The sequence below is a fragment of the Sminthopsis crassicaudata genome, chromosome 6 (assembly GCF_048593235.1).
Source record: "Sminthopsis crassicaudata isolate SCR6 chromosome 6, ASM4859323v1, whole genome shotgun sequence".
Classification (NCBI taxonomy): domain Eukaryota; kingdom Metazoa; phylum Chordata; class Mammalia; order Dasyuromorphia; family Dasyuridae; genus Sminthopsis; species Sminthopsis crassicaudata.
Genome location: NC_133622.1, coordinates 248,313,174 through 248,339,608, shown reverse-complemented (window position 1 = coordinate 248,339,608; position 26,435 = coordinate 248,313,174). Strand labels below are relative to the sequence as shown.

The 26,435-nt window shown below is 49.2% G+C and overlaps 1 protein-coding gene and 1 long non-coding RNA gene across 2 annotated transcripts in view; one reads left to right on the top strand and one right to left on the bottom strand.

Annotated features, from left to right (window-relative positions):
• RAB3IL1 (RAB3A interacting protein like 1) overlaps window positions 1-9,329 on the top strand; it is a 29,654-nt gene extending 20,325 nt beyond the window's left edge. Inside the window, 8 exon segments of the mRNA XM_074275488.1 lie at window positions 1,253-1,330; window positions 1,854-2,081; window positions 3,817-3,945; window positions 4,029-4,049; window positions 4,051-4,142; window positions 6,639-6,738; window positions 7,274-7,340; window positions 8,915-9,329. Coding sequence (XP_074131589.1) covers window positions 1,253-1,330; window positions 1,854-2,081; window positions 3,817-3,945; window positions 4,029-4,049; window positions 4,051-4,142; window positions 6,639-6,738; window positions 7,274-7,340; window positions 8,915-8,997 — 798 coding nt within the window. The 3' untranslated portion in view covers window positions 8,998-9,329.
• A 2,659-nt stretch (window positions 9,330-11,988) lies between these two features.
• Window positions 11,989-20,040, bottom strand: LOC141547108 (uncharacterized). Its single transcript, XR_012483511.1, has 3 exons — window positions 19,072-20,040; window positions 16,728-16,793; window positions 11,989-12,319 (listed from the first exon to the last, which is right to left on the bottom strand). It is a non-coding gene; the product is annotated as an uncharacterized LOC141547108 (long non-coding RNA).
• Between the last annotated feature and the right edge of the window lie 6,395 nt (window positions 20,041-26,435).

The window sequence follows — 26,435 nt, the reverse complement described above, 5'->3', positions numbered from 1 at the left end:
TGTTCAATCCAATATTTGCAGCCATATTTATACAGTTCTCTTGCTGCACAAAAAAATCAAATCAAACCGGGGAAAAATGAGAAAACACAATGCAAGCAGACAATAACAAAGAGTGCAATTTGTTAGGGCCACTGTGCTCAATCACGGGGAGGAAGGAAGGCATTAACAGTCTTTACATTTGGGGCGGCTAGGTGGCGCAGTGGATAGAGCACCAGCCCTGAATTCAGGAGAACCTGAGTTCAAATCTGGTCTCAGACACTTAACACTTCCTAGCTGTGTGACCCTGGGCAAGTCACTTAACCCCAGCCTCAGGGGGGAGAAAAAAAAAGTCTTTACATTTACTAAAAGATTTAGACGTGGGCCCTAAAAGTCAACGTCCCAGATGACGGAAGGGGGAGAGGTGTGATTGACAGCTCTGTATGTTTTAGAGCACTGCCAGCAGCTTGTGGGGAGACCCAGATCACTGCTGGTCGAGCCCCGGTCAGGGTGTTTGGTGTCCGAGCCAGGAGGCCACAGAGCAGGCCCCTGTCCCGAGTTCTGGGCACAGAAGAGCTAGGAGTGTGGGTTTAGTTTTGGAGTCCTTGTTTCAGGAAGGGCCACGGAGAGTGTTGGGAGTTTGGCCACCAGGACGTGGGGAAGGGCCTGGAGAGAGCGCCGTGGCTGGATTAGTCGGGTGTGTTTAGTTTCAGAGAAGGGGGGGTCTGCAGGGATTTGGAGGATCCCACACGGAAGGACAAGTAGCTTTGCTCCGTCTGCTTGACCCTGGGCAACAAAAGGAAACAAGGAGAACTTCCCAAATGGGGAACAAATGGGAGGTAGTGAGCTCTCTGTCCTGGGAGGGCTTCAAATTTAAGACATTGTAGAGGAGACTGTTCAGCTAGGAGCTGTCCCTTGCACCCTGGAGGCTCTGTGTGTCTGTGAGAGAAGGGCCTGTGGCAGATCAGCCAGTCCGGGGCCCTGGATTCAAGTCCCAGCTCTGCTGCTTAAAGGCTTCGTGATCAGGACAGTGGGTTAACTAATCTCCAGGCCTCAGTTTCCCCGGATACATGGGGCGATGACAGTGATCGGAGAAGATTCTCTGCACGGTTGCGTCCTCCCCTAAGCTATTGTGACCGCTCAGCACGGAGGATCTAGCTATGAGCATGTCACCTTTCAGAGGGGCTGCGGGTCTCGGGCTGGCAGGTGAGCACGGGCACAGAGCGAAGCCCCTCCCATAGAGCTCGGTGACCATCGGCCGTCCTTCCCTTCACAGGAAGCTCACAAGATGGTGAGGGAAGCAAATACAAAGCAAGCAGCATCAGAAAAGCAGCTGATGGAGGCTCGAGGGAAGGTGAGACAAACTGGTTTCCTTGTCTGCCCTTTTACCTCCTGGTTTCTTTCCCTGATCCTTTAACCCCCGGCTTCCTTCCCTTCCCCTTTACCCCTTGGTTTCCTTCCCTGGAAGGCTGGCAGAGTCCGAGCCCAGGCAAAAGTGAGCGTGGGCAGTGGTCCCAGGCTGGTGCGGACCGTTGCTCTGGGGGTCGTGGGGGGAGACACAGCCCTCAGGGATTCTCGCCAGTCTGGGAGAAGAGCCGTCGGTGACTGCAAACAGGATCCAGGGGGGTCCTTTTCAGGGATGGGTCGGACTTGGGCTCTCCGAGTCTTAACCCTCTGGAACTGATGATGGCAGGTGTAATGGAAGGTTTTCCTCACTTTTTCGTCTCCTCTTCTTGACCGCTCTGGTTCTCAGTTTCCTTATCTGTAGAATGGACAAAATGGCCTCAGAGGCACCTTTCAGCTTGGCCTGGTCTTGGGGCTCTGGGCTGGAGAGGCCGGTGGGTGCAGCCACTGACCTTCGTCCTTCCTTTGGCCAGATTGACATGCTGCAGGCGGAGGTGACGGCCCTGAAGGCCCTGGTGATCACTTCCACCCCGTCTTCGCCCAACCGAGAGCTTCACCCCCAGCTCCAGAGCCCATCCAAGGCCGTGTTCCGGAAGGGACACGCTCGCAACAAGAGCACTGGCGGCGCCCTCTGCCCGGCCGTCTGCCCGGCCACCGGCCACAGCATCTCCTTCGAGCCCGTAGGCCACGAGTGCAAAGAGGTAGGGGCGGGGCGGGGGCCATGGGGGCCAGAGGCTGGAGCCCCCCCAGAGTGGGAGAAGCCCGAGGGGCAGACGGGCGGCTCCCAGGCTCCCCTGCCTCTGAGCCAGGAGGGAAAGCAGGGGGACTCGGGGGTCAGAGAGGAGCTTTTGAATCCTGCTCCACCATTTTGCCTCCTGTGGGTGACACTGGACTGTCACTGGCCGAGTCTGTTTCCTCCCTGTAGAAAGTGAGCTCCCCAACTCGATGGCCTCTTGTCCCCCTTCCCAGCTCTGGGAGAAGAAGGGGACCCCCCAAGTCACCCAGTCCAACTTACCCACCCCTGCCTGCTTTTTACAGCTGAGGAAACTGAGGCCCGGAGTGGGGGAGGGGATGGCCAGAGTTCACACAGGTGTAAGTAGTGGAGCTGGGATTTGCACCCAAGCTTCTGATCCCAGCCAGCCTCCTTTGCATGGCCTCGGCCGGGGTCACCCAGCAGGAGGTAAATAGAAAGGCAGGGACCGAAGCCCGGGAACCTGTTAAATGGCTCCGTGTCTCCCTGCTGGGCAGGGTTCAGGGGCCAAGAAAGCCCCTGCAGTAGAGGCCGGCCATGGAGCGGCTTCCCCAGCAGGGCCTTCCTGTTCATGTGCCTTGGTTATTCCCAGCCTGCACCCAATGGTGGGACCCTGGGAGCGGCTGGACACACACAGTCCCTGGGCTCACAGCAGCCCCATGCGAGCATTTATTGCAAAGTTGACAGATGCACTTGGTGCCTTTATTAAATGCCAACTGTATGCAAAACCCTATGGACACAAAGATGGTGGCAGCGTCCTCGGGGCTGGCGCTCTGCTGGAGGGCTGCGCGGGGCCACAGTTACCTCTCCTGGGCGCCCGAGGCCCACGGGAGGAGGCAGGACGGGTGCCCCCCGCTGAGCAGAGGCACTAACCTTCTCCTCTCTGTCTGTCCCTCCTCCTGCACCCCTTCTCTGCTCTGTGCTCCCGCCCAGCCTGAGGTGCCCACTCTCCTCTCCTTACTGCTGTGTATTGTCCCGGGGAAAGCCATCCACATCACTTATGAGCCAGGCTGGCAGACCCTGAACTCGGAGTCTTCTTCCTTCTCCTCTTCTTCCTCCTCCTCCTCCTCTTCCTCTTCCTCTTCCTCTTGGCAGGTAACGGCCCCAGGGAGGGCGGGCTCTTTTCCACAGCCCAAGGAGGGGTTCGCTTGCGTCTCCCTTCCAGCAGCAACTGGCGTGTTGGGGGCCAGCTCTAGAGGCAGCCCCTCGGGGGGGGCCAGACAGAGGCCGGCTGGGCTGGCCAAAGGAGGGGAGCATCCCCGGTTCTGGCCCTGGGTCCCAGCCTCTGTCTGGGGGATCCTTTCTCTCTGTCAGAGGAGGGAGGAGGAGTGCAGGGTGGACTTGGGCCCAGGGCAGCAGGACGTCAATGGGATTAGTCTGGTGTAGAGGCGGGAAGATGCTCGGGGTCGACGTGCTCCAAAGGGTCTGCCCAAGACGGCTTGTCGGCCTAGAGTCAGCCTAGAACGTGGGGCTGGAGCCTGTGTCGGGCCCGAGGCTGTTGTCAGGCTGGGGCCTTTGTCAGGACTGGGGCCTTTACTGGGGCCGGGGCTCCTGCTGCTGCTGGGGGGCTGGGGGCTGCACCCTCCCCACCCCAGTTAAGCTGCTTCTCTCACTCCAGATGCGTCCCCCGGCCCGGCCGCGTGCTGGCCCTTTCTCTCAGCCCGCCCCCTCTGGGCCCCTTTCAGGTGGACACCATCCTGTTTACTGAGTTCCAGGCCTGGAAGGAGGCCCCCACCCTGGACAAGAGCTGCCCCTTCCTGGAGAGGATTTACCGAGAAGATGTGGGCCCTTGCTTAAACTTCACCAAACAAGAGGTGAGGTGGGGAAGGGTCGGGGAGGGGGGGGAAGGAGGAGGGGGAGGACTCCCACTCCTCACTCATCCTGGGCTTTGCTGCAGCTTTCAGAGCTGGTGCGGGCGGGCCGTGGAGGAGAACACCCTGACCATCGAGCCCGTGGCCTCCCAGGCCCTCCCTGTAGTGAAGGTGTCTGCGATCGAGTGCGGCGGGCCCAAGTAAGCTGAGACCCCTCCCTGACCCACCCGCTGGACCCTCCTGCCTCTCCCTTCCCAGTCCTAGCTCCGGGATCTAGGCAGAGCCGTGGGCCAGCGGAGGGAGCACGAACACTCTCGAACCTGAGGCTGAGAAGTCTCGGGGGCTGGCCCCAAATTTCAAAATAAGGGTTCCACTAAGAGGGTCCCACAGCTAGGGTCTGACAGCAGGATTTGAACCTGGGACTCAGGACTTCAGATCCATCATTCTTCCTCGGCTTCCCCTCTCAGGAGATTTTGCAGGATCTTGGTGTGTGTGTGTGTGTGTGTGTGTGTGTGTGTGTACACATACATATGTGGGGCTTCTGCTCTGGGAAATGCCCCCACCTCCCGGAAACACAGAGCTTCCTGTTTTCATGAAAACAGGAGAACAGTCCAGGAATTTCCCTTTTCTCAACAGCTGCCGCTTCTGGGCACAGAAAACCAGAAGTGGAAGGGCCTCGGAGTTCAGGGCCGTAGAGAGGTGGGATGGCACCTCCCCACGGGGGCCCCTTGGGGTCAGGAGCAGGGCAGTGACCGGTCCAACGTCTTCCTGCCCTCTGGGAGGGCTCCCAGCCTCTCTGGCTGCCCCGCCACTCCCAGGGCTCCCGTCTTCCGCCCAGCCCTGACTCGTTGTCCTTTTTTTTCCCTTTCTCTCTCCTGCAGTGGCTTCCGGGCCCAGATCATGACGTAAGTGATAGTGAGCTGCCCAAAACTAAATCCCCTTCAGACTTTACTAACCCATAATCTGTCTGTGGTGCTCTTCCCCTGGGCAGCCTCGGCCTGGATTCCCAGGCAATGAGCGTCTATTTATTATTTACTGCTGAGGCGATTGGGGTTAAGTGACTTGTCCATTTAAGTGTCTGAGGTCAGATTTGAACTCGGGGGGTCCTCCTGATTTCAGGGCTGGTGCTCTATCACTGTGCCCCCTAGCCGCCCCCTCATAAGCATTTACTAAGTGCTTACTACATGCCAGGCATTGGGGATACAAGGAACATACATTTTACTTTAACAAACAGGAATGTAACGAGCATTTATTAAGCACCCACTGAATCCCAGATCCTAGGCACTGGGACTGTATAGACAGGAGTCAAAATAAGAATGAGTTTCTAGTTTAGTCAAATTAAAATTGACACGAGGTGACTTTGAGAGAAAGGTACTAGCCACTGGGGGTTAGGCCCCAGGTAAGCCTGGAAGGAAACTGGGGGTTTTTAGAGATGGAAGCCAAGGAGGGAGTGCATTCCTGGCGTGAGGAACTGCCAGTTCAAAGGCAGGGAGGTGGGAGATGGAGTCCAAGGTATGATGTATGCCGAAAAGTGGATCCCGAATTATTACCTATGAATTATTATTTGTTGAACAATATATAAATGTTGTTTATGAATGATAATTTGGGAGTGGGGGGGCACTGGTGATTGTAGGGTCAGTATGGGGCTTGTCCCATGAGCTAAGTCTTAATGGAGAGGAGATGGAGGTGAGGAGGAAGGGGGAAGAGGATTTGAACCTGGTTTTTCCCCAGCTCCAAGTTCAGAGGTTTTGTTATTAGGCCATGATGTCATGGCTCATTCTGCAAAATCGTAACATTCACCTAAGACCCCCAGGCTCACTCGGCGACCTAGGAGGGGTATGAGGGGGGGCCAGAAGGGACCTCAGAGGCTTGTGTGTCTGCCTCCTTTTATGGTGAGGAAACGGCTCAGAGAGCTAAGGGCCTTGCTCAGGGCCGCACAGCTAGTAGGTGTACGGGCTGCCCAGCGTGGGGAGGCTGCTGGGGGAAGGGAGGAGCCCGGCTCACCATGAGTGTAAGAAGGCAGGGCCTGAGAGCGCAGGGGAGCGCTTGCCTCCTGGGTGTGTATATCCGTCTGTCTGTCCGTCCGTCCGTCTATCTGTTTAGAAAGGCAGAGGAGGAGGCCTCGGGCAGTGGGCTCTTCTAGGGCGATGGCCGGGAGACTTTGCGGGGTTCACAGCCTGGCTGGCCCTCCGTGTGTGTGGGCGGCTCCACGCTAAAGAGAAGGGGCCGAGGCTGGGGGCTCAGGGCCTGCTGCCGGCTTCCTTCCTGGTAAAAGCCGACCCCTCGCTTCTGGCCTTCCTCCATAGGTCAGCGTGTCCTCCAGTCTGGAGGGGCGGGGCTCGTGAGGCCTCCCGGGCGGAGGCTCCCCCTCCCCCCTCCCCCCTCCCCATTCTCTCTCCCCCTCCCCCCTCCCCATTCTCTCTCCCCCTCCCCCCTCCCCATTCTCTCTCCCCCTCCCCCCTCCCCATTCTCTCTCCCCCTCCCCCCTCCCCATTCTCTCTCCCCCTCCCCCCTCCCCATTCTCTCTCCCCCTCCCCCCTCCCCATTCTCTCTCCCCCTCCCCATTCTCTCTCCCCCTCCCCCCTCCCCATTCTCTCTCCCCCTCCTCCCCTCCCCATTCTCTCTCCCCCTCCCCCTCCCCATTCTTCCTGTCCTCCCGAGCGGCCCCTCCCTGACGGCCCCCCTTGTCCCCCCAGGAAGTGCGCGCTCAGCGGCTTGTCCAGGACCTGCCGGCACCGCATCAGGCTGGGAGATTCTGAGAATTATTACTACATCTCGCCATCCTGCAGGGCCAGGGTGAGTCCTCTGATACCCCCCTCGCTGCTGGCCCAGGGCCGGCCGGGATGCTGGGCAGGGGGGAGAAGGGGGGGGAGTGGCCCCTAATTTTCCGGGCGGGGCCGGGCGGGAGGCAAGTTCTCAGCCGGGCCTGAGGAGGCTTTTACACACACACACACACACACACACACACACACACACACACACACACACACACACACACACACACACACACACACTCACACACTCACACACTCACACACACACACTCACACTCACACTCACACACTGCGGGTCAGCGGGACCCTGGGTAACCTCGGGGAGGGCGGGGCCGGCCAGACCCGGGTGCAAACGGTGACCGGGCGTTGTCTCCCGGCTGGGCTCCCCTCGGGGTCTGGGCTGGGGGGGAGTCAGCGCCCGGGGAGGGCCCGGCCAAGCCTGGGTGTACTGGGCGGGGCTGCTGCGTCTTCGGGCGCGCATCCAAAGCCATGGGCTCGGACGGCTGGGGGCGTCTCTCCCCCGGCCTCCCCTCCATATCCCCCCTTTTCTCTCGCAGATCACGGCCGTCTGTAACTTCTTCACCTACATTCGCTACATCCAGCAGGGTCTGGTGCGGCAGGACGGTGAGCGGCGGGGCGGGGAGGGACGGGGCCGCCCCCTGGCGGGCAGCGAGGGCACTGAGTGCACGGGGCCCACGTGGTACCCAGCAGAGGGGCAGGTGATCCGTCCCCTGGGTAGAGCACTCAGCACCCCTCGAATAAGTTAGATAAGCTGCCTTCCCCATCTCCATCATCCCCCAGGGAAGGATTCACGAGCCCCTCCCTGCACCACCCTGCCCCCCAGGGCCCCTCCTGGGAGCCTGGCCCGGATTCCTGGTGACCTTTCTATTCCCAGTGGTGCTCCAGGCCATTAAATCCAGCTTTTCTAGCCTCAGTTTGCTCACCTGTGAGATGGGAGCACTAGCATTTCTCCAGCCGTCCTCCCTGAGAGGTTCAGTTCAATGGAGCAAATATCCAAGGTCCGCTGTGTGAAGTATACGCAGGCTTGAGTTCGAGTGCTGCTGTTTACAAGGCTGTGATCTGGGCGAGTCCCTCAAACTATAGACCCTATAGACCATGTTGGAGATTTGCATGGCCTGCTTGTTGCCCCCCCCCAGGGCTCCCCCCAGGGCCAAGCCCTCAAAGCCGGCTGCTGCGGGAGGCTGGAATTCAGAAAGGGCCTGGAGAGGTAACAGAGAGAGGCTCTCAGGTTGCAAACATTAAAAACAATCCTAAATCAGAGCATCCAATGGAGCTGAGGGAACCTCAGAGAAATCCTCTGGCCCAGCTCCCCCATTTTACAGATTGGGGAAGTGAGACCCAAGTAAAATCAGCAGACATTAAACAGTCACTGAATGCAAGGTAGGGAAGCAGGTCAGATGACCTGCCATTTAATGAAGAAAAAGCCAACTTAGCGGGAATAATTGGGTTCAGGCCCCCCCCACATGCCCCAGGTGGCCCCAGGAGAGCGGTCCCCAATGTTTTAACGTCCACTTGGGACTCCTGGCTGCGTGGCAGGAGGGGCCGTCCATTACAATAATGAGACCGTGGGCCGGACGCACACATGGTCACCTGCCAGATCCTGGGCTTGGGGCAGGACGCCCAAGTAACGGCAAAGCAGTCACCGTCTTCTAAGAACTTGGGTCGTCCTGGGTGGTGGGGGCCGTGAGGGAAGGTGATCCTGAAGCGGGAGAACCTGGATTGGAGTCCTACTTCTGAAGGAATCTCCTCAAAGTGGGAGGGGCAGCAGAGGGGTCCCACACACCTCATGGGCAGGATTTGAATCCAGGACTTCTGCCTCCCAACATGAACTGGCTCTTACTATCTCTGGGCCACAATTTCCCCACCTCTAAGGCCACTCCTGGCCCTGTGTTGCTCTGACTCATGTCCCTGGAGATACTGGTCACATGAATCTAACATTTGCTAGCTCTTCAGAGTGATCCCGAATCAGTCACTTTCTCCTCCTCTGCCTCAGTATCCCCTGCCAGCCGAGGATAGGACCCACCCTTTGCCCTCCCTCACGGGTCCCTGGTGGAACCCCTCAGTAGCATTTTGTAACTGGACCTTTGAGCTGTTCTCAAGCATTATGGGAGGATTTTGGGTTTTTTTGGACTGGAGGTGCTTTGGGCCTGACTCGGTGTCTCTCTTCTGTCTTCTAGTGGAATTGATCTTCTGGGAGATCATGAGGCTTCGGAAAGAGATGTCCTTGGCCAAGCTGGGCTTCTACCCGAATGAGGTCTAGTGCCAAGGTCACGGCTCCAGGGACACAGATGGACGTGTGCGTTAGGGGAGAGGGCCACTGGGCTGGGGGCTGCTCTGATTGAGGCAGAAGGACATGATGGATGGGTCTCCGGCCTCTGAAGGTTTTACCGCGGAGGGCTGCCACCAGCAAGGAGACCCTGGAGAAAACCCTGCAGGGAGGAGGGGGCGCAGAGAGGAGCTGATCCTTCAGCTGGATCTTGGGCTCCAAGGCCCGGGCTCCGTGAGGAGCCGTGTCGGGGCCCTCTGCTGCTTCCGCCGCCCGATGCAGTGAATTTTCCAAAAGAAGAAAAAAAAAAATCTGATCAACAAGAACAAGGCCTGCAGGCTTTCGTGACCCATGGGAGATGCCGGGGTGGAGTGGGGTCTCTGGGCTTCCAGGGAGGAGGTCTGGTCTGCAGCCCCTCCCCAGCCCACCAGCGCCTTCTCCCCCCAAAGGAAAAGAGCCGGGGAGGGTATCTGAGCTCAGGAAAGGAGCCGGGCCTCTGGGCCTGCTCTCCCCTCCCTCCCCCTCCAAAACAGGACATCAAACCCCCACTCCCTGGGCCCAGGCCCTCCCCCCAGTAACCACTGTGGGCAATGGCCAGGTCAGGTCTCGGCTCCTGGCCAGTGGTGAGCAGCGCCCCCTCGTGGTGTGCTCTGTTCTTTGTCAGAGAAGCCTTTCCCCTTGTCTTCCTGGCTCCCTGGCCTCTTTAACCCCAGGAAACTATTTGTCCCTCTGGGACATTCCTGCGGACGTTTCACCAGCAGGTGGCGAGCTCAGCTCGGGAGGGAAGACAGCCGGTCCTCCCCCAGGTTCAAGTACGGCACTCACATCCCCCATTGTCCTCCCTCCCCATCATCCCTTGGGTGCCTTGAGCTGCTCCCCAGGCTCAGGTCTGGGCAAGGGCCACATGCAGAGACCCTGGGCAAAGCACAGGACTCCCGGTGGGCCAGGTGCTTGGATTGCCTCCTTTCACCACTAGTGATGGGGGCAGTCTCTGAAGATATGGGGGGTCTCGTGTCCCCCCTCTCCCCATTTGTGTGTTGCTGGACCCGGGGGCATCCCCGTCACCCTCCCTAGGGCTTTAGGGGCAGCCCAGCTCTCAGCCAGGAAGACTTGCCATCCCTCCGTGCCCCAGAAAGCTCTGCTCTCTCCCGGCTGTCGTGGGCCATGGCCTAAGCTGGAACAGGGTCCCCATCTCTGCCGTTTCCCGAATGACAATCGTTCCAGGCTGGGGATTAGACACGGCACCGGGCAGCGCCAGCCAAGGGGGGGGAAGGGCGAGGGCGAGGGAAGGAGCTCTTTCCCATCAGCCGCTCCAGTCTCTTACCTTTAAATAGGACACTCACTTCCCCTGAGGAATTTAACGGGCTCAGCGCCAGGCAGGGACTGAGTGGAACTCGGCCTAAAGGCTTTGGGGAGAGCCTAGTAAGAGGTCCGCTGTGGGGGCCAGGAGAGTTGGGCAGCAGTGTGGAACAGCCCCCCAACAAGAGCCCAAGGAATTCAAGCGAGCCTCCCCAAAAAGGCCCCTTGGTAAATGAATGCTTCAGGACCCTACCTCCATCTGGGCCCACACCATGAGCTGGGCAGTAGGATTGGCACCCTGGGCCACTTAGCTTCAAACCCTGCCCTCTTTTCACTGGCATCCTGAGACCCCTAGATTCAAACCATTCTCCCCTTTTCATTGGAATCCTGGGACTCCCAGGTGTACATTCTGCCCCCCCTTTCCATTGGAACCCCTAGTTTCAACCCCCACCTCCCCTTTCCATTGACATCCTGGATCCCTTAGCTTCAAATGCTGCCCCCTTTTCCATTGGCATCCTGGGCCCCCTAGCTTCCAACCCCCTCCTTCCACCTCCAGCCGGGTGGCGGGTGGCCACCTGTTGCAACGATTAAATGGGTTTCCTGTATAATCTCCCAGCCTCAGTACCATCTCCTATTCCTGTAATTCCCCGCCCCCACCACCCCAGAGGGAGCTGGGCCCTCACAGCTTGAACTCCGAGGCTTCCCACCTGTCCCAGTCTGTTCAGGGGGCCCTGCCAACCAGGGAAGACGCTCGTGGGGGGAAGGAGGCCCATTTCCTGCCTCCGAGATGTCTTTTCCCAGGACCTGGGGACTGAGAGCTCTCTTCCCTGGCAGAATGGCTGCTTCCTCAGATATGGAAGAGTGAAGGATATACCAGGGCACTTAGCCCTGGCATCAGTCCGTGGGTGGGACACGGCCTCCCCTTCGGGGGATGGGTCTGGGTGGGGTGGGGGTATCTTGGGAGTCCCTGGAGGGAGTAGCTAGAGCCCAGGGGTCCTTTGAAGGATCTTTTTCCTCCCAAGGGACCCCTCTCCCCACCTGGCCCTTGTGATCCAGGACTGTTGCAGACACATCATCTGCTGGCTCACTTCTAGCTCCCTTTTTTAAATGAAATGTAAGATAATCTCTATTTAATAAAGGAAGGATTTATTGGTAAAGACTGAGGACTTTCTTGTGGACATTTTAAGAAATTGGATCCCTTTCATTTATCCTTGGATGAAGGATTGGGCTGAGGATTAAACCAGAACCTGAACAAACAAGCAGCATGCCCTGGCAGAAAAGTCTAAGGCCCCACACTGTGAAAGCGCAGGGCAAGGACACTGGCCTCTAGACTGAGACACACTAAGATTCGAAGACTGGGCCTGTAGACCAGTAGACCTTGGTCAAGTAACTGATCTGGCCCACAGACTCCTGATCTCACCAGGTCTCTAATGGTCAGGCCAGCCTCAGTTTGGCTTAGTTCTTGTCGCCTTTGTGTCTCCCAAGTCCTTTTGCTCTGCTCTACCAGGGCATAGATTTGTGATGTCTTCATCTTTTATTGTGAATTCAGACATGCCAAGAATGAGTAGGAAGATGAGTGTAATGCTTTCTTTTTTTAAAAAAATAAATTTAACAAGGTAGTTAAATGCTTGCTTTGCCATGGGCATTTTTGCCTTTATCTACACCTAGAAACAGGAATCACTGCCATGGGCTGCACCCAGTCTAGTAAGGCCTTAAGTGGCTACATCTCCCACTTTCTGTGTGACTTTGAACAAATCCCTCTGTGAATTCTTACCCAATCTCCAAATGAACTTGGGCTTGAAGGCTCAGAGTCAAATCAACTCAACATTTATTAAACACCTACTGTATAACTAGGCACTGAGCAAAGGAAAAATAGTGCCTGCCTCATTGCTCACATTCTCCATTTGTCCAATAAAGGTATACAGCAAATGCTGATCGAGTATCTGACATCTTTGTGTAGTTTGGAGTAAGTCTGCTGGAGGCAGAGCCAACTTGGCTCCTCTGGAGCTCCTTAAATCTGTAAAATGGGATAAGAAATAGCAGCTACTTAAGTGCTTTTGAAGAGCAAGTCAAATGACTCATAATTCAAATTTAAAGCACTATAGAAACCTGAGTTCTCATTACTCTTTTATTAGTATGAGAGGCAGCTGTTGTAAACAGAACATTGATCTTGAAGCCAGTGGGGGCTCCCTGATTCTGGTGCTTGAAGCAACTAAGGAGATTCTAAGTTGCAGAGAAAAGTGGCCACTGGAATCAAGGAAATCCCTCACCCAGAAGTTCCCTATCTCAATGAACTCGTAGGGCCAGTTCCTCTCCCGGTCTCCAATATGTGCGTTGTTTTCTGTTCTCTCATTGAGGTTAGGCTGTCATCCTGGAGCTCTGGAGGGAGTCAGGAAGTCTTGACAAACCTTACCTCAAACACTTAAGATGTTATGACCCTAAGACACTTCTGTTGAATCAGCTTCCACATCCATAAAACGGGAATGATTATAGTATTTCCCATTGTTGTTGTGAGGGTAAAATGAAATAATGTATGTGAAATACTTTGTAAATTGCACACTGCAGTGATTGTAATCATGATGATAACGGTACCTAGCATTTATATAACTTAGGGGCTCATAAAGTGCTTACCTACATTCTCATACCCATGAGTCATTGCTTATGCAACCTACGCTCCCATTAGTTTTTCAGTCTGCCTTATCACTGCTGGCTCACACTGAGGTAGCAATGACCCCCTGTCTTTCATCACACTGTTGCCTATTCTCACCTCCTGCGCTGAGGACTTGAGAAACTAATTGATGACCCCAAGTGGGTAACTTTGTAGCTACTCTGGCTTCAAAGGGCTCTGTGGTTTGTAATTAGTCAAACTCAGGCTCCCAAGTCTCCACAAATGTTTATATTGTTTCCTAAAGCAACCTGAAAGGATGTGGACTGAAACTATATATCAGACCCTACATCTAATTAATTGATAGTTCTACCACAGGGAACCATAATGCCATTGGGAGGAATAGATACCTAAGGAAAGAAACAGGCAACAATGTGGCCCAAGTAGATACATAATGTTTCTACTTGGGAAACAAGTCTCCCATTGAAGGGGGAGGGAAACTGTTCCCTTTATTGAAACCGGTCTCTTTAAGATTATCACTCTGAAACTGATCCCTTTTGATCTGCGATCCCCCCAGATAAGTTAAGTGCTGTTAATTCCAATAGGAGATCTGGGCCGGATATCGATAAGCTTCTAGGCCTGGGAACTTGGCTTCCTTTTCAATCTAAAGCCTCAAGATTCCTTTTAAAAGGAAGTTTCTCTCCCGACTCTAACTCTAACCCTAACATCCAAACACTGATGTGGGAAACTGGGGAAGGTGTAGATAATATCCCAGTCACTAACACAGGTAGACAATGTGTGACTTATTGCCCAGGAGAAGTAGTAGCATCAGGTTTACTGATACAGACTCCTAATAAGCAACCTGGTGATAGTGGCCCAGATTCTGACTCCAAGCAACAAAATCCAGGAATATACTGGACAGCAGCTGTGACAGCTGACCGACCTATGCTCACCATCTATATAAATGGCATACCATTAGAAGGACTGGTAGACACGGGTGCAGAGCGTACAGTTATTAGAGGTGCCAACTGACCCAGGCACTGGCCAAAGATTAAGGCAGACACCTGCATGTCTGGCTTAGGAGGATGGATAGAAGCTGAAGTTAGTGCTGCCCCTATGATACGGATATTTGAAAGTGAAACAGGAGTTTTTACTCCTTTTCTAATAGAAAAATTCCCTACCAATTTGTGGGGAAGAGACATTTGACAACAATTAGGATTACAACTGAGTACTTCGGTTTTTTAGGCAGGGCTGCTATTGAAGGCCTGTCGACACTTTCACCTGTTCCTATCCAATGGAAAACTGATCCACCAGTGTAAAGGGCTAGAACTGAGCAAAGCACTTGGATAATGAAGCACGTGAGACTAATTGCCAATTGGCCGGTTCCCTATTAACTTGTTTGAAGGTTGACCCTCCCCAGCTGTTCTGTGCTGACTTGATTGGTGGGACAAAGAGGCGGAAGTGACTTCTGTGGGAGGAGTAGAAGTAGGAGGAGAAACTTGGGTCGTGGAACTCTGGCTCTCTCGCACTCCTGACCTGGCGTTGGAGGGTGACGGTAAAAGATCAAGAATAAAGACGTTTAGTGATCCTGACTTTGGCTGATTTCTGGGAAGATAGAGTTCCAGCATTTGACACTCAATGTTTGTTTTGGACCACAGGTGGTCGCGCCATCCCTGACTTTTCAGGGAGGTGAGAACCCCAAAAAGGAGGTGATCACCCCCCCACTTCTCAGGAGGGGAGATGAAAGCACTAAAAAGGAGATAATCACGCCCTCCCTGACATCTCAGGAAGGGAAATGAAAAGCACCAAAGAGAAGTGGGGATTGCTAGCAGGTTTCTGGGTTGAAGACAAGTATGCACAAACCCATCAACATGGGAGGTATTACACAAGCACATAGCAATATCGCAGAGGCTAGTAGTGGTGACTCTCCCCACAGCCAGTGCAGACTTGATGTGGTGTAACAAACAGGAATTGTACATGCAAGTAGTGATATAACAAACAATATAAATCAACATGGTATTGTAAGAGATTTCCAGAAGTCCTAGAAGGAGGGTATGTAAACATCAGTCACACATACATGCCTTCTTCAGCAACCAAGAGATAGTCCAAAACCAATCTATTGTTCATTGCTTCACGTGTCAGGGAATCCAATGACCCCACAAGTTTTTGAAGTCCCACATCAGTCTTTTTATATGTTAGGGAATCCAATGATCCCAATATACCAGTGTGGGTAGAATAGTGGCCTTTAGATAGCGATAAAATTCAGGCTTTATTAGACATAGTAGTACAGGAGCAACTTGACCAAAGATGCTTACAGCCTTCTCTAAGTCCTTGGAATTCCCCAATATTTGTTGTAAGAAAGAAATCTGGAAAATGGAGGATATTGACTGATCTAAGAAGAGTAAATGAACAGATGGAAACTATGGGAACTCTTCAGCCTGGACTTCCATCTCCTATTCAATTGCCTAGAGCAGGGTTCTCAAACTACTGCCATGGGCCAGATGCAGCCCACTGAGGACATTTATATGACCTGCTGGGTTATGGCAGATGGGCTGAGGGGCGGAGACAGTGTGAGTTTTTGTTTTTACTATAATCCGGCCCTCCCAACAGTCTGAGGGACAGTGAACTGGTCCCCTATTTAAAAAGTTTGAGGACCACTGGCCTAGAGAATGGCGTCTTTGGGTTATAAACATTAAGGATCATTTCTATTCTATCCCTCTAGATAAGGAGGATATGAGTTGCCTTTTCAATACCCAGCGTTAGCTTAGCTGAGCCTTATAAAAGATATGAATGGACAGTTTTGCCACAGGGAATGAAAAACAGCCCTACTGTGTGTGTGTGACTGTTTCTCTTAATCCAGTAAGAAAAGCATTTCCAAAAGTAATGTTATTACATTACATGGATGATATATTGGGATGTGCACCTGAGGAACAAAAGTTAGAAGCATGTCTACAAAAGACCATAGAAACACTAAGGAACTACAAACTGCATATAGCTATAGAAAAAATTCAAAGACATGCTCCTTTTCAATATTTAAGATATGAGGTATACCCTAAGGTGCTTACAATACAAAAACTCTCCTTAAGAACAGAGAAGCTAACTACTGGGCTTATATCCCAAAGAAATACTAAAGAAGGGAAGGGGTCCTGTATATGCCAAAATGTTTGTGGCAGCTCTTTTTATAGTGGCTAGAAACTAGAAAATGAATGGGTGCCCATCAATTTCAATTAGAGGATGGGTAAATTATGGTATATGAAGGTTATGGAATATTATTGCTCTGTAAGAAATGACCAGCAGGATGAATTCAGAAAGGTTTGGAGAGACTTACATCAACTGATGCTGAGTGAAATGAGCAGAACCAGGAAATCATTATACACTTCAACAACAATACTGTATGAGGATGTATTCTGATGGAAGTGAATATCTTCAACATAGAGAAGATCCAACTCACTTCCAGTTGATCAATGATGGACAGAAACAACTACACCCAGAGAAGGAACACTGGGAAAGGAGTGTAAAATGTTTGCACTATTGTCTCTCTACCCAGGTTACTTATACCTTTGGAATCCAATTCTTACCATGCAACAAGAAATTTGGTTTTACACACATATATTGTATCTAGGATATACTGTAACACATTTATTATGTATGGGATGACCTGTCATCTAGGGGAGGGAGTAGAAGGAGGGAAGGGAAAATTTGGAAAAGTGAGTACAAGGGATAATGTTGTAAAAAAAAAAAAATTACCCATGCATATGTACTGTAAAAAAAATTATAATTATAAAATTAATAATAAAAAAAGAACAGAGAAGCTAAATACCTTAAATGACTTCCAGAAACTGATAGGAGATATCCAATGGATGTATCCAGTGTTAGGCTTGACTACCTGTAAATTGCAACCATTATATGACATTTTAAGAGGAGACAGTGCTTTAAACTCAGCACAAAAGAAGCACAAGAGGCTTTGAGAGAGGTTGAATTGGCTTTATCCAATGTGGTTGAAAGAGTCACTCAAAAACCCTTGGAAATATAATTTTTTGCTACACAAGAGGCACCCATAGCAGTCCTTCATTAAGGAGACAGTGTGATAGAGTAGGTGAACCTCCCAGCACAACCAGAATAAAGCCTTACTCCTTACCCAGTGCTTGTGGCTAGAATCTTATTAAAGGCCATTAAGCAAATAGTATAATTATCTGGGATAAGACCTGACAAGATATACACCTTTTATACTAATGCACAAGTTAATGTATGCTGTGAAACCATCTCAGAATGGCAAATTTTATTAACTATGGCTCCAAATTTTACAAATGGGTCTCCATTAAAGATAACCCAGTTATTACACAATTGGCGATGGATTCTTGAAGAAAAAGTTTCTAAAGTTCCTCTTAAAGGACCAACTATCTTTACAGATGCTTTCAAACATAACATTTGTGCTGTATACTCTTGTGACTTAACTATAAAGAGAGTAGTCAGAACTCCTTTTCAGTCCACTTAGTAGAATGAATTGTATGCAATCATTCTAGTGTTACTTATTATCTAGAAGATATAGATATAATATTTGATTCAGCCTATTTCAGTAGGTGTGGTACAAAGAATCGCCACAGTTCAAATAAAACTTGTAGCTTCCAATATATATCAGCTCTTTAAGGAACATCAAGAGCAAGTGAGAAAGCATCCAGGTAAGATTTATATCTTGCATGTCCACTCATAGTGAGCTTCCAGGTCCTATTTTTGATGGTAAATCAGAGGCAAATAGCCTTCTAACCATGTTGGCCAAAACTCCTTTATTTCAGGAAGCCCAAGAATCTCATTCTAAATATCATCAGGCTGTTCGAATTTTACATTTGCAATTTGGGATAACAAGAAAGGAAGCTAGGAGCATAGTAAAAGCCTGTCCAGCTTGCCTTCCTTTCCAGGCTCCTAGGCTTCCTCCAGGGAAGAACCCTCGTGATTTGAGACCCAATGAAATTTGGCAAATGGATGTGACCCATTATAAATCTTTTGGTCATCTGTTTTTTATCCATATTGTAGTATCCATGTTGCTTTTCAGCAAAAGAGACAACCTGAGTGGTCACTGAATTCCTTATACAAGCATTTACAATTATGGGTGTGCCACAAGCAATAAAAAGAGATAATAGACCTGCATATACTCCTAAACATTTTGCACACTTTTGTACACAGTATAAGATTTTACACACCACTGGCATACCTTTTAATCCTCAAGGACAGGCAACAGTAGAGAGGAGAAACAGATGCTCCTCCAGAAACAAAAGAAAGGGGGAGCCACAGATAACCCTAAAGAACTTTTAAATTTCTGTCTTTACACTATTCATTTTTTGGTTTTTGATAAAGATGCACTGGCTCTTGCTGACAGGTTTCATAACCCACCAGAAGGGCAGTGTCCAGTGAGAACAGCTCCAGTATCTTTAGATAATTACCAGGTGATGTGGAGAGACTCAGAAAGTGGTGAATAGAAGGGACCAGATACGTTAACTGCTTAGGGGAGAGGGTTTGCTTGTATCTCCACAGATGGAGAAGGGATCAGATGGGTGCCAACAAGCCGTATTCACCTTGTCCATCAGAGAGAGACAGAGCAGACCCTTGAAATGAAGGAGAAGATCCAAGAAACATTGGGTGGTTCCATTGCTGATTGAAAGAGCATGACAGTTATGGCATTTGACTCATGGACATCAAAAATTGTTGGACTTGAAACTCCTGAGACATGAAAAGATTGTTGTAGGACTTGAAAATCCTCAGGATCTGAGAAACAATAAGATTGTTGCAAGACTTCAAAATATGCAGGAAATCATTGGATTCTTAACACATAAAAAGACTGTTGCAGGATTTCAAAAACTTGTAGGGATCATTGAATTCCCTGACATGTGAAACAATGGACAATAAATTGGTTTTGGACTATCTCTTGGCTGTTGAAGAAGGTATATGTGTGACTGTTGTTTACATATCCTCCTTCTAGGACTTCTGGAAATCTCTTACAATACCATGTTGATTTATATTGTTTGTTATATCACTACTTGCATGTACAATTCATGTTTGTTACACCACATCGAGCCTGCAGTGACTGTGGGGAGAGTCATCACTAATAGCCTCTGCATTATTGCTATGTGCTTGTGTAATACCTCTCATACTGATGGGTTTGTACATACCTGTTTCTAGTAAGACCCTTCAGCCCAGAAACCCGCTAGCAATATCTGGCTTGACTCTCCACTTCCCTTTGGTGTTTTTCATCTCCTTTTTAGTGCTTTCACTTCCCTTCCTGAGAAGTGTGGGGGGGTGATCACCTCCTTTTTGGGGTTCTCACCTCCTTTCCTGAGAAGTCAGGGATGGCATGATCATCTGTGTTCTAAAACAAAAGAAAGCGGGAGATGTAGAGGGCTGAAGCTCTTAAAAGGTGTGCTTGAATCAGACAACCAAGCACTTAAGGCTAATTATCTATTGGACAAAACTCTATTAGCCTATGTTTGGAATTTTTCTTCTCTCAGTTAATGCTGGCTCAATGTTTGGGTTAAGAGAATTGTAGGTAAGGATTAGGGGATGGAGTGAGAGAGAAAAGAGAACTTCACTTGGCTTTAGGATGAGGAGAAAAGCGTGGAGACTTCTGGAGATTCTGGACTCTAGAATCAAGGAGGGATCCTTGGCAAAACTCCTGGAAATTTTGTCCATCTCCTTCACCTCTCCCCCTAAAGACCAAGGACTTTTGCTTATCCTGATTCTGGTTGATCCTGAGGCCTCCAGAGAGCTATCCCAGAATTTACAACTAAAGAAGTCAGTCTCTTACCAAAACCGGCTTCCTATCCAATAATAAACTTCCATTTTTGCCATTAATATTTCGGGTTTCATGAATTCTTTCATGAAGAACCTGTGCACCCAACCTAAGGGAATTTTAACAACTCTCACCACCATGTCTGGAATAATCTCCCTCCATTCCTTTACCTCTCAGTCACCTTAGCTTCCCTCAAGACTCAACCAAAACTTCCCTTTTTGTAAGAGGCCTTTCTGCCTCCCCCTCCCCAACTGCTAATCACTTTCTCTTTGAGATTTCCTTCCATCTGCTATGTATATCCCTTATATATTTCCACTTATTTTCTTCTCCATTAAAATATGAACTTCTTGAGAGCAAAAGCAAACAATGTGTGTGTGTGTGTGTGTGTGTGTGTGTGTGTGTGTGTGTGTACATGATGAGGTTAGTGGCAGTCACAGAGTTGTGGGAACCCCTTCTGGTCGGTGCAGGTCCAACATGAAAGAACTCACGAACCCAAAAATTTGGACTGGCAAGAGGAAATTCATTGGCACCAAGAAGTCAGCTTTTGCTAGGAGGCTGATTTCCTCAGTGGCAAGGTCCTAACAGAGGAGTAAAGGTCTAGCAGAGGAATCCTGGCAGAGAGAGAGATAAAAGGGGTATTAACACTGAGAAGAGGGGGTCTCTTCACAATGGGCAGGGTCCTGGCAGGAAACTATGCCAAGGAGAGAGAGAAAAATTCCTTGACAAGGCATGGTCCTGCTTTGGGGCCTTTGCCAAGAAATATACCCCAAGTTGCCATTTTTTAAGGAATCTGAAACTGAGCTTTCAATTGAATGAGATGCCCTCAATGCTGTCAGTGCCCCTGGCCTAGATGAGACCACTTCCTGGGAGCTGTCCTGAGCCAATTTTCAGCTCAGTAGGGATTGATAGAAATCTAGCTCTCCAGCTAACTGAGACCACTTAAGTTGGAGCTAAGTAGGGAGTGGCCTGGGCCTTAATGAAATCACTTAACTGCCTGGAAGGGTGGCTCCCTCTCAGGAGAGTTTCAGGGCTCAACCCAAAGGTCAAGAAGGACAGTTTCAGGGTTCCTCCATCACACCTATGTGTGTATAGATAAAAAGAAAGGCAAATGTGTGTGTGTGTGTGTGTGTGTGTATGTGTGTATTTGGCTGTCTTTATATCTACAGCACTTTGTATTGTGCCTGAAATATAGGAAGCATTTAATAAATGCTTGTATGCTGTGTTGTCTTTGTTGGGAAGTCTCTGTTGGTCTCCAGCTGAAGTGTTTGTTCACTGAGCTCAATTCTGCTAGCATACACTGGAGTACAATGGCAAGTATGCCTCTCCCTTACCAGAGAAGATTTAAATTCTTTTCATCTAAAAAAAGCTAAAGCCAAAGCTCAAGCACTGAGCCTGCAGTCAGGGAGACCTGCGTTCAAATCCAATCTCCATCATTCACCAGTTGTATTATCTTGGGCAAGTCACTTAACCCTGTCTGTCTCAGTTCCCTCATCTGTAAAATAAGCTAAGAGAAGAAAATAGCCAATAACTCCAGTATCTCTGCCAAGAAAATCCCAAATGGGGTCACAAGAGTTGACTGAAAATGACTAAACAACAATAAAAATGCCAGTGGAGCAGATGGGCTGTTCATTGGGTACTGCTTTCTCTTATCATAGGACTGGATCATTTCCCTTCCCAATGAGGCATCGCTTTCAAGTCCTTTGTGTCACTTTTTTTTTTTTTTTTTCTTTTAATTGTCCTTGACCATTTGTATTTATTTATTTTTTGCTGAGGCAATTGGAGTTAAATGACTTGCCCAGAGTCATACAAATAGGAAGGGTCTGAGGCTAGATTTGAACTCAGATCCTCCTGACTTCAGGGCCAGCAGTCCATCCACTGTGCCATCTAGCTGCCCCTTGTGTCACTTTTCTTGAACATTTCTTTGTCAAAGGTTGCCACCTTCTTTCCTGTAGCTCAGCCTATTCCGCTGCCCTTTAGGTCTAATTCTTCACTGATGGTTGGCAGCCACACAGCATCTCTGACAGAATTTTATTGCTAACACATGTGAAATGATCCAAAACATTTCTATAAAAGTCAAGTTGTGAAAGATCTCCCACCCTAATGAAAATAAAAACCCTCCAGAAAAATTAAGTTTAAAAAAAAGAGATTGAGTGATAGAGAATGCTTTGATCTGTATTCAGATACAGTTCCTTCTCTAGGTATGGATAGGATTTTTCATCATGGGTCCTTCAGAGTAGGTGTTGATGACTGTACTACTGAGAATAACAGTCATTTACAGCTGGTCATCCTAGAACATTGCTATTATTTTGTATACAGTGCATTTCACTTTGTATACAGTACATCTCCAGATGGTTGGTTTTTTTTTTTTTTTTCCTGAAAGCATCCTGCTCATCATTTCCCAGAGAACAATAATATTCCATCAGAGACACTTGCTTTGATTTTTTTTTTAACAATTACTATTATTAATTGTATTTCCCCCATTTATTCTCTCTCCCTCTGTCCCTCCTCAAAAGTGTTTTGCTCCTGAATGCTCCCTCCCTACAATATGCCCTCTCTTTTATCACCCTCCCCCTTCCACATCCCATTCCCCTCCTATTTTCCTAGCAAAGATCGTTTTCAACATTCACCTTTGTAAAACCTGGTGTTCCAAGTTTTTTCTCTCCTTTCCCTCCACCTCCCTCCCCCAGATAGCAAGTAATCCAATATATGTTAAACATGTGCATTTCTTCTCTACATATTTCCACATTCGTCATGCTGTATGAGAAAAAACAAGCATGATCTTATTGATGATAATAATATTTAAAGAACACTTTAAGGTTTGCACAAGGTCTCACACACTGTCTCATTTGACCTGAACATGCCAGAGAGTCTGAGTGAGAAGCATTTTTCACCCACTTCATTTTTCCTGAGTAGCCTGAGAGACGGAACTCTCATAAATGAGGGCGGCTCTCATTTCAGAGGTCCTGGGGTGTGATAGAGTTCAACACAATCAGTACAAGGTCATCTGGAACACAAGCATCTTGAAGGACCTTACTCTCCAGAAGGAATCCATTTTGATGTGGTGCTCTGGACAGCTTCCCTGAGGATGGCGAGAATCTCTAAAGACAAATCTTGACAAGAGAGAAAGTCCAGCTGAATCTAATGGGATGAAATTTGAGAAAGACAAATAAGAAGGGTGACTCGTCGCTAACAGTAATATTGCACAAGAACCAGGAATGTTGCTGCTGGCAGGTATGCGCAGCAAAGAACGTGGGATGAAGGAGCCATGTCAAGGCTCCTGCTGACTCGCACCTTTGCTCTGGTGCCCCTTATTTTCAGGCCAACCGGGAGCGTCTGGAGAGTCTAGATTCCTTGGGGGGCAGACATCTTGCTGGATGTGAATGACTGGAGAGAATAAAGCCTGATAAGGGGAGTGTGCTGGGGATTCAAAGGAATCTTTGAGCCAGCAGATAGTTGGCTGGACTGAAAGAGCAAAGTAGTCATCCTTGCCCGAAGGCTTTCTTGCTGGCTGTCTTCATTAAAGTTCATTGCTGTTGTTTAGAAGTTCAATTCTCTGTAACCCCATTTGGTTCTGGTTGATTTTTAAAATTTTTTTTTTAATAACTGGAATGGTTTACCATTTTCTATTCCAGGTCATTTTACAAATGAGGCAAACAGGGTGGAGTGACTTGCCCAGAGTCACACAGCTAGGAAGTGTCTGAGACTGGATTTGAACTTGGGAAGATGAATTCCCGGCTCTGTGCACTGCGGCACCCCTTTGTTAAACCTTGAAGTCGAATGAGCATGGCAGATTGTACCCAGCTTCTCTCTTACAAATTCTAGTATGTCGTGGTCCTTTCCTCTCAAGGACACGATTCCTTATGGATGTGAATCAGATCCAGCATATAAGTTCCTCCTTGTGAGTTCCTCCATATTTTGAAGAATGAAATGATCATTAAAGTAAGTTAGCCAACTCCTTGACTCATAGCTACTGCTTAAGGGATTCGGGGTGATCACTTTGAAGTTTGAAAGGTCTGGAGGGGGACCCCAGCATTTCGGTGGGCAGTCAGTGATCATGGGGAGTTCAGCTTTCTCTGTGGTAACTGAAATGAGGATTCATCCCACCTCGATAATGCTGCTGCCTTTGGAGGTGACCACAGCCGAATGGGTGCTAAGTAGAAACAGAACTACTCTGAGCTTTAACTACCCAGAGACTGAGGGGGGATACAAGGGGGTATCCCTGCCCACCTACAACATTGCAGGAGAGGTTTTCGGTTTGTTCTTGTATCTTCAAAGTAGATATTCCATTGTAAAATCTGGCCAGTATTAATTGGTTAAATGAATCTGGAGTGTTAGGCACTGGGCCCTAATATCAAAGAGTGGTTGGCTGTAACAGATTGTTGTCTTGAGAAGGGGGAAGTAAAGGAGGGAGGGAGAAAAGTCTTACAAATATGAATGTTGAAAACTATCTTTATGTGTAATTGGGGAAAAATACTATTGAGGGGGGAAACACTTGTGTAAAACAAAACTAGATAGTATCAAGTTTTTTTTTTTTGTTTTTTTTTTTAAAAAGAGTGATTGGAATAACACAGCTGATGGAAGCTCAAACTAATGATAGTAAAATTCTGAGATCTCTGAGAGTACTCTAGAACACCAAGGATCATATACAGTTTGCCAGAACAGTGAGCCAAGACATTATTGTCTACAAAGAGTATCTATCTATTCATCCATCCATCCATCCATCCATCCATCCATCCATCCATCCTTCCATTTATCTATTTATCTATCTATCTATCTATCTATCTATCTATCTATCTATCTATCTATATCTATTTATCTATCATCTATCCATCCATCTATCTATCTATCTATCCTTTCAGAACCAAAGGCACCTAAGTGGTACACTGGTTAAGAGCATGTATGGGTTTGAAGTTGGAAAAAACTGAGTTCAAATCTGACCTCAGAGAATTACTAGCCATGGGAATCTGGGCTTTTTTCCACCCTCAGTTTCCCTGTCTGAATAATAGGTATAATAGCAGCATCCACCTCATAGGGTTGTTATGAGACTCAAATGAGACAGGAACAAAGCTTTGCTCTACTTAAATGCTAGCTATTATTAGATGCCTCCAACCAAGTCTCAGTTCAGACCTCTTTGCATTTGCAACTGGAGCTCACCTTGTTTATTAGACATATTTTGTGCATTCTAATGCAGAGATCTGATGTCATGGAAATCACATCCTTCTCTCTCAACACAGTTGATTGTCAACACAGAAAAAACAGGTAGCAGAGCTGATGAAGTATTATGTGTCAGAACCTACGGAACCCTTAACAAAATATGAACAAGTTTCTGAATGAGTCAGAAGGGAACAAGAGGGTTGGCTGAGCAAACATATTAGCCATATCTCGGCATGCTTTCAGTAGCTAAGGCCTGGGGAATTGGGGGGGTGGAATATCACAGCTCACAAGATTCCCGAAGAGAGGAGATCCCTCTCTTTCCCCCACCCAACACCACTGCACACTGGCCACGGTGTCAAGCAATGGCCTAAGAGACGCTCACCTTTCAGCAGTTTGAGAGTTCAAGGCATCATTGGGGAAAAAAAACACAGAGTCTAGACAGACTCAGTTACAGAAAGATGATCTTTAAGGAAGGAAGCAACCTCAAGGCATGGAATCAAGAGAGAAGTGGCCCTGGCAATGGATAGTTGAACAACAGAGGGAAGCCCTTGGGAACCAGTTGAGCACCATGCCCAGCAGAGACAGTTTTCATGAGAACTCCACAGAGAAAAAAGACTTCCAGGCCCCACAGTAGTAGGAGTTGTAAACTGCTCTTGCTTTATGTGCAATCCTGCATGTATGCCTCAATAGGTCCATATTTTAAATCGGAGCCTCCCCTTCCCCCAAACAGTGTGTGTAATTGAGAGGGAACAGGTTTAGAGGGGAGATGCTTTATAGCTATTGTTTTTACCAAATTATTACAATAAATGCCTTGTTTTGTGGTCATTGACTCTACTGGCCGATTGCTAAAGAAAACACACCGATGAGGGCTCATGAATTATAGTGCTGGGAGTGCAGACCTAGAGATAGGATTATAATATTTTCTCCCTCTCTATAAACTGAAAATTTGAACTAAATGATTGAAGGTCCCTCCCAGTTCTGCCATCCTGTATTCTAGGATCCCATCAAACTTGGACACCCTCTGTTCTAAGGGATGGCTCAGCTCTGACGTTCTATGTGCTCCTTCCTAAAGAGCCTTCTGAATTTCAACATCTGCCATCCTACCACCTCTGGAAGTGGAGAGCCCAGGGGAAGAGAAGCATTTTTCAGATTCAGAATATGAAATTACCCAGAATGGTGTGAGGCAGGGGAGGGGGAAAGAATGAAACTGCCTCTTTACTGGGGCTCCCAACCATTTGGATGCCAGAAGACATCGAGGCTGACTGTGTCTCCTTTCCTTCTCCCGTTTGGGTGAGTCTGTTCTCCCCAACTTCTGAGCCTCCCCCAGCTGGACATAAACTCCAGATGAGCACAGAAGTTGCCACTGGTCCACCTCTCTGACTCCTCCTCCCCCCAGAAGTTAAGTGTGTGCATTTCAAATTCCAGGTGCAGGGAGTGGCCCCCTCCATGGAGGAGCTGCTCAATAAGGAAGGAAGGAAGAGGACTCTCTTCTGATTCATTGAAAGCCTCATGGTGTGGGGGGGGGGGGGGAGGAGGATCTCCCTGACTGGAGGGCCACTGGGGTCCACTGAGACCACTGGCTTTGTTCTGAGG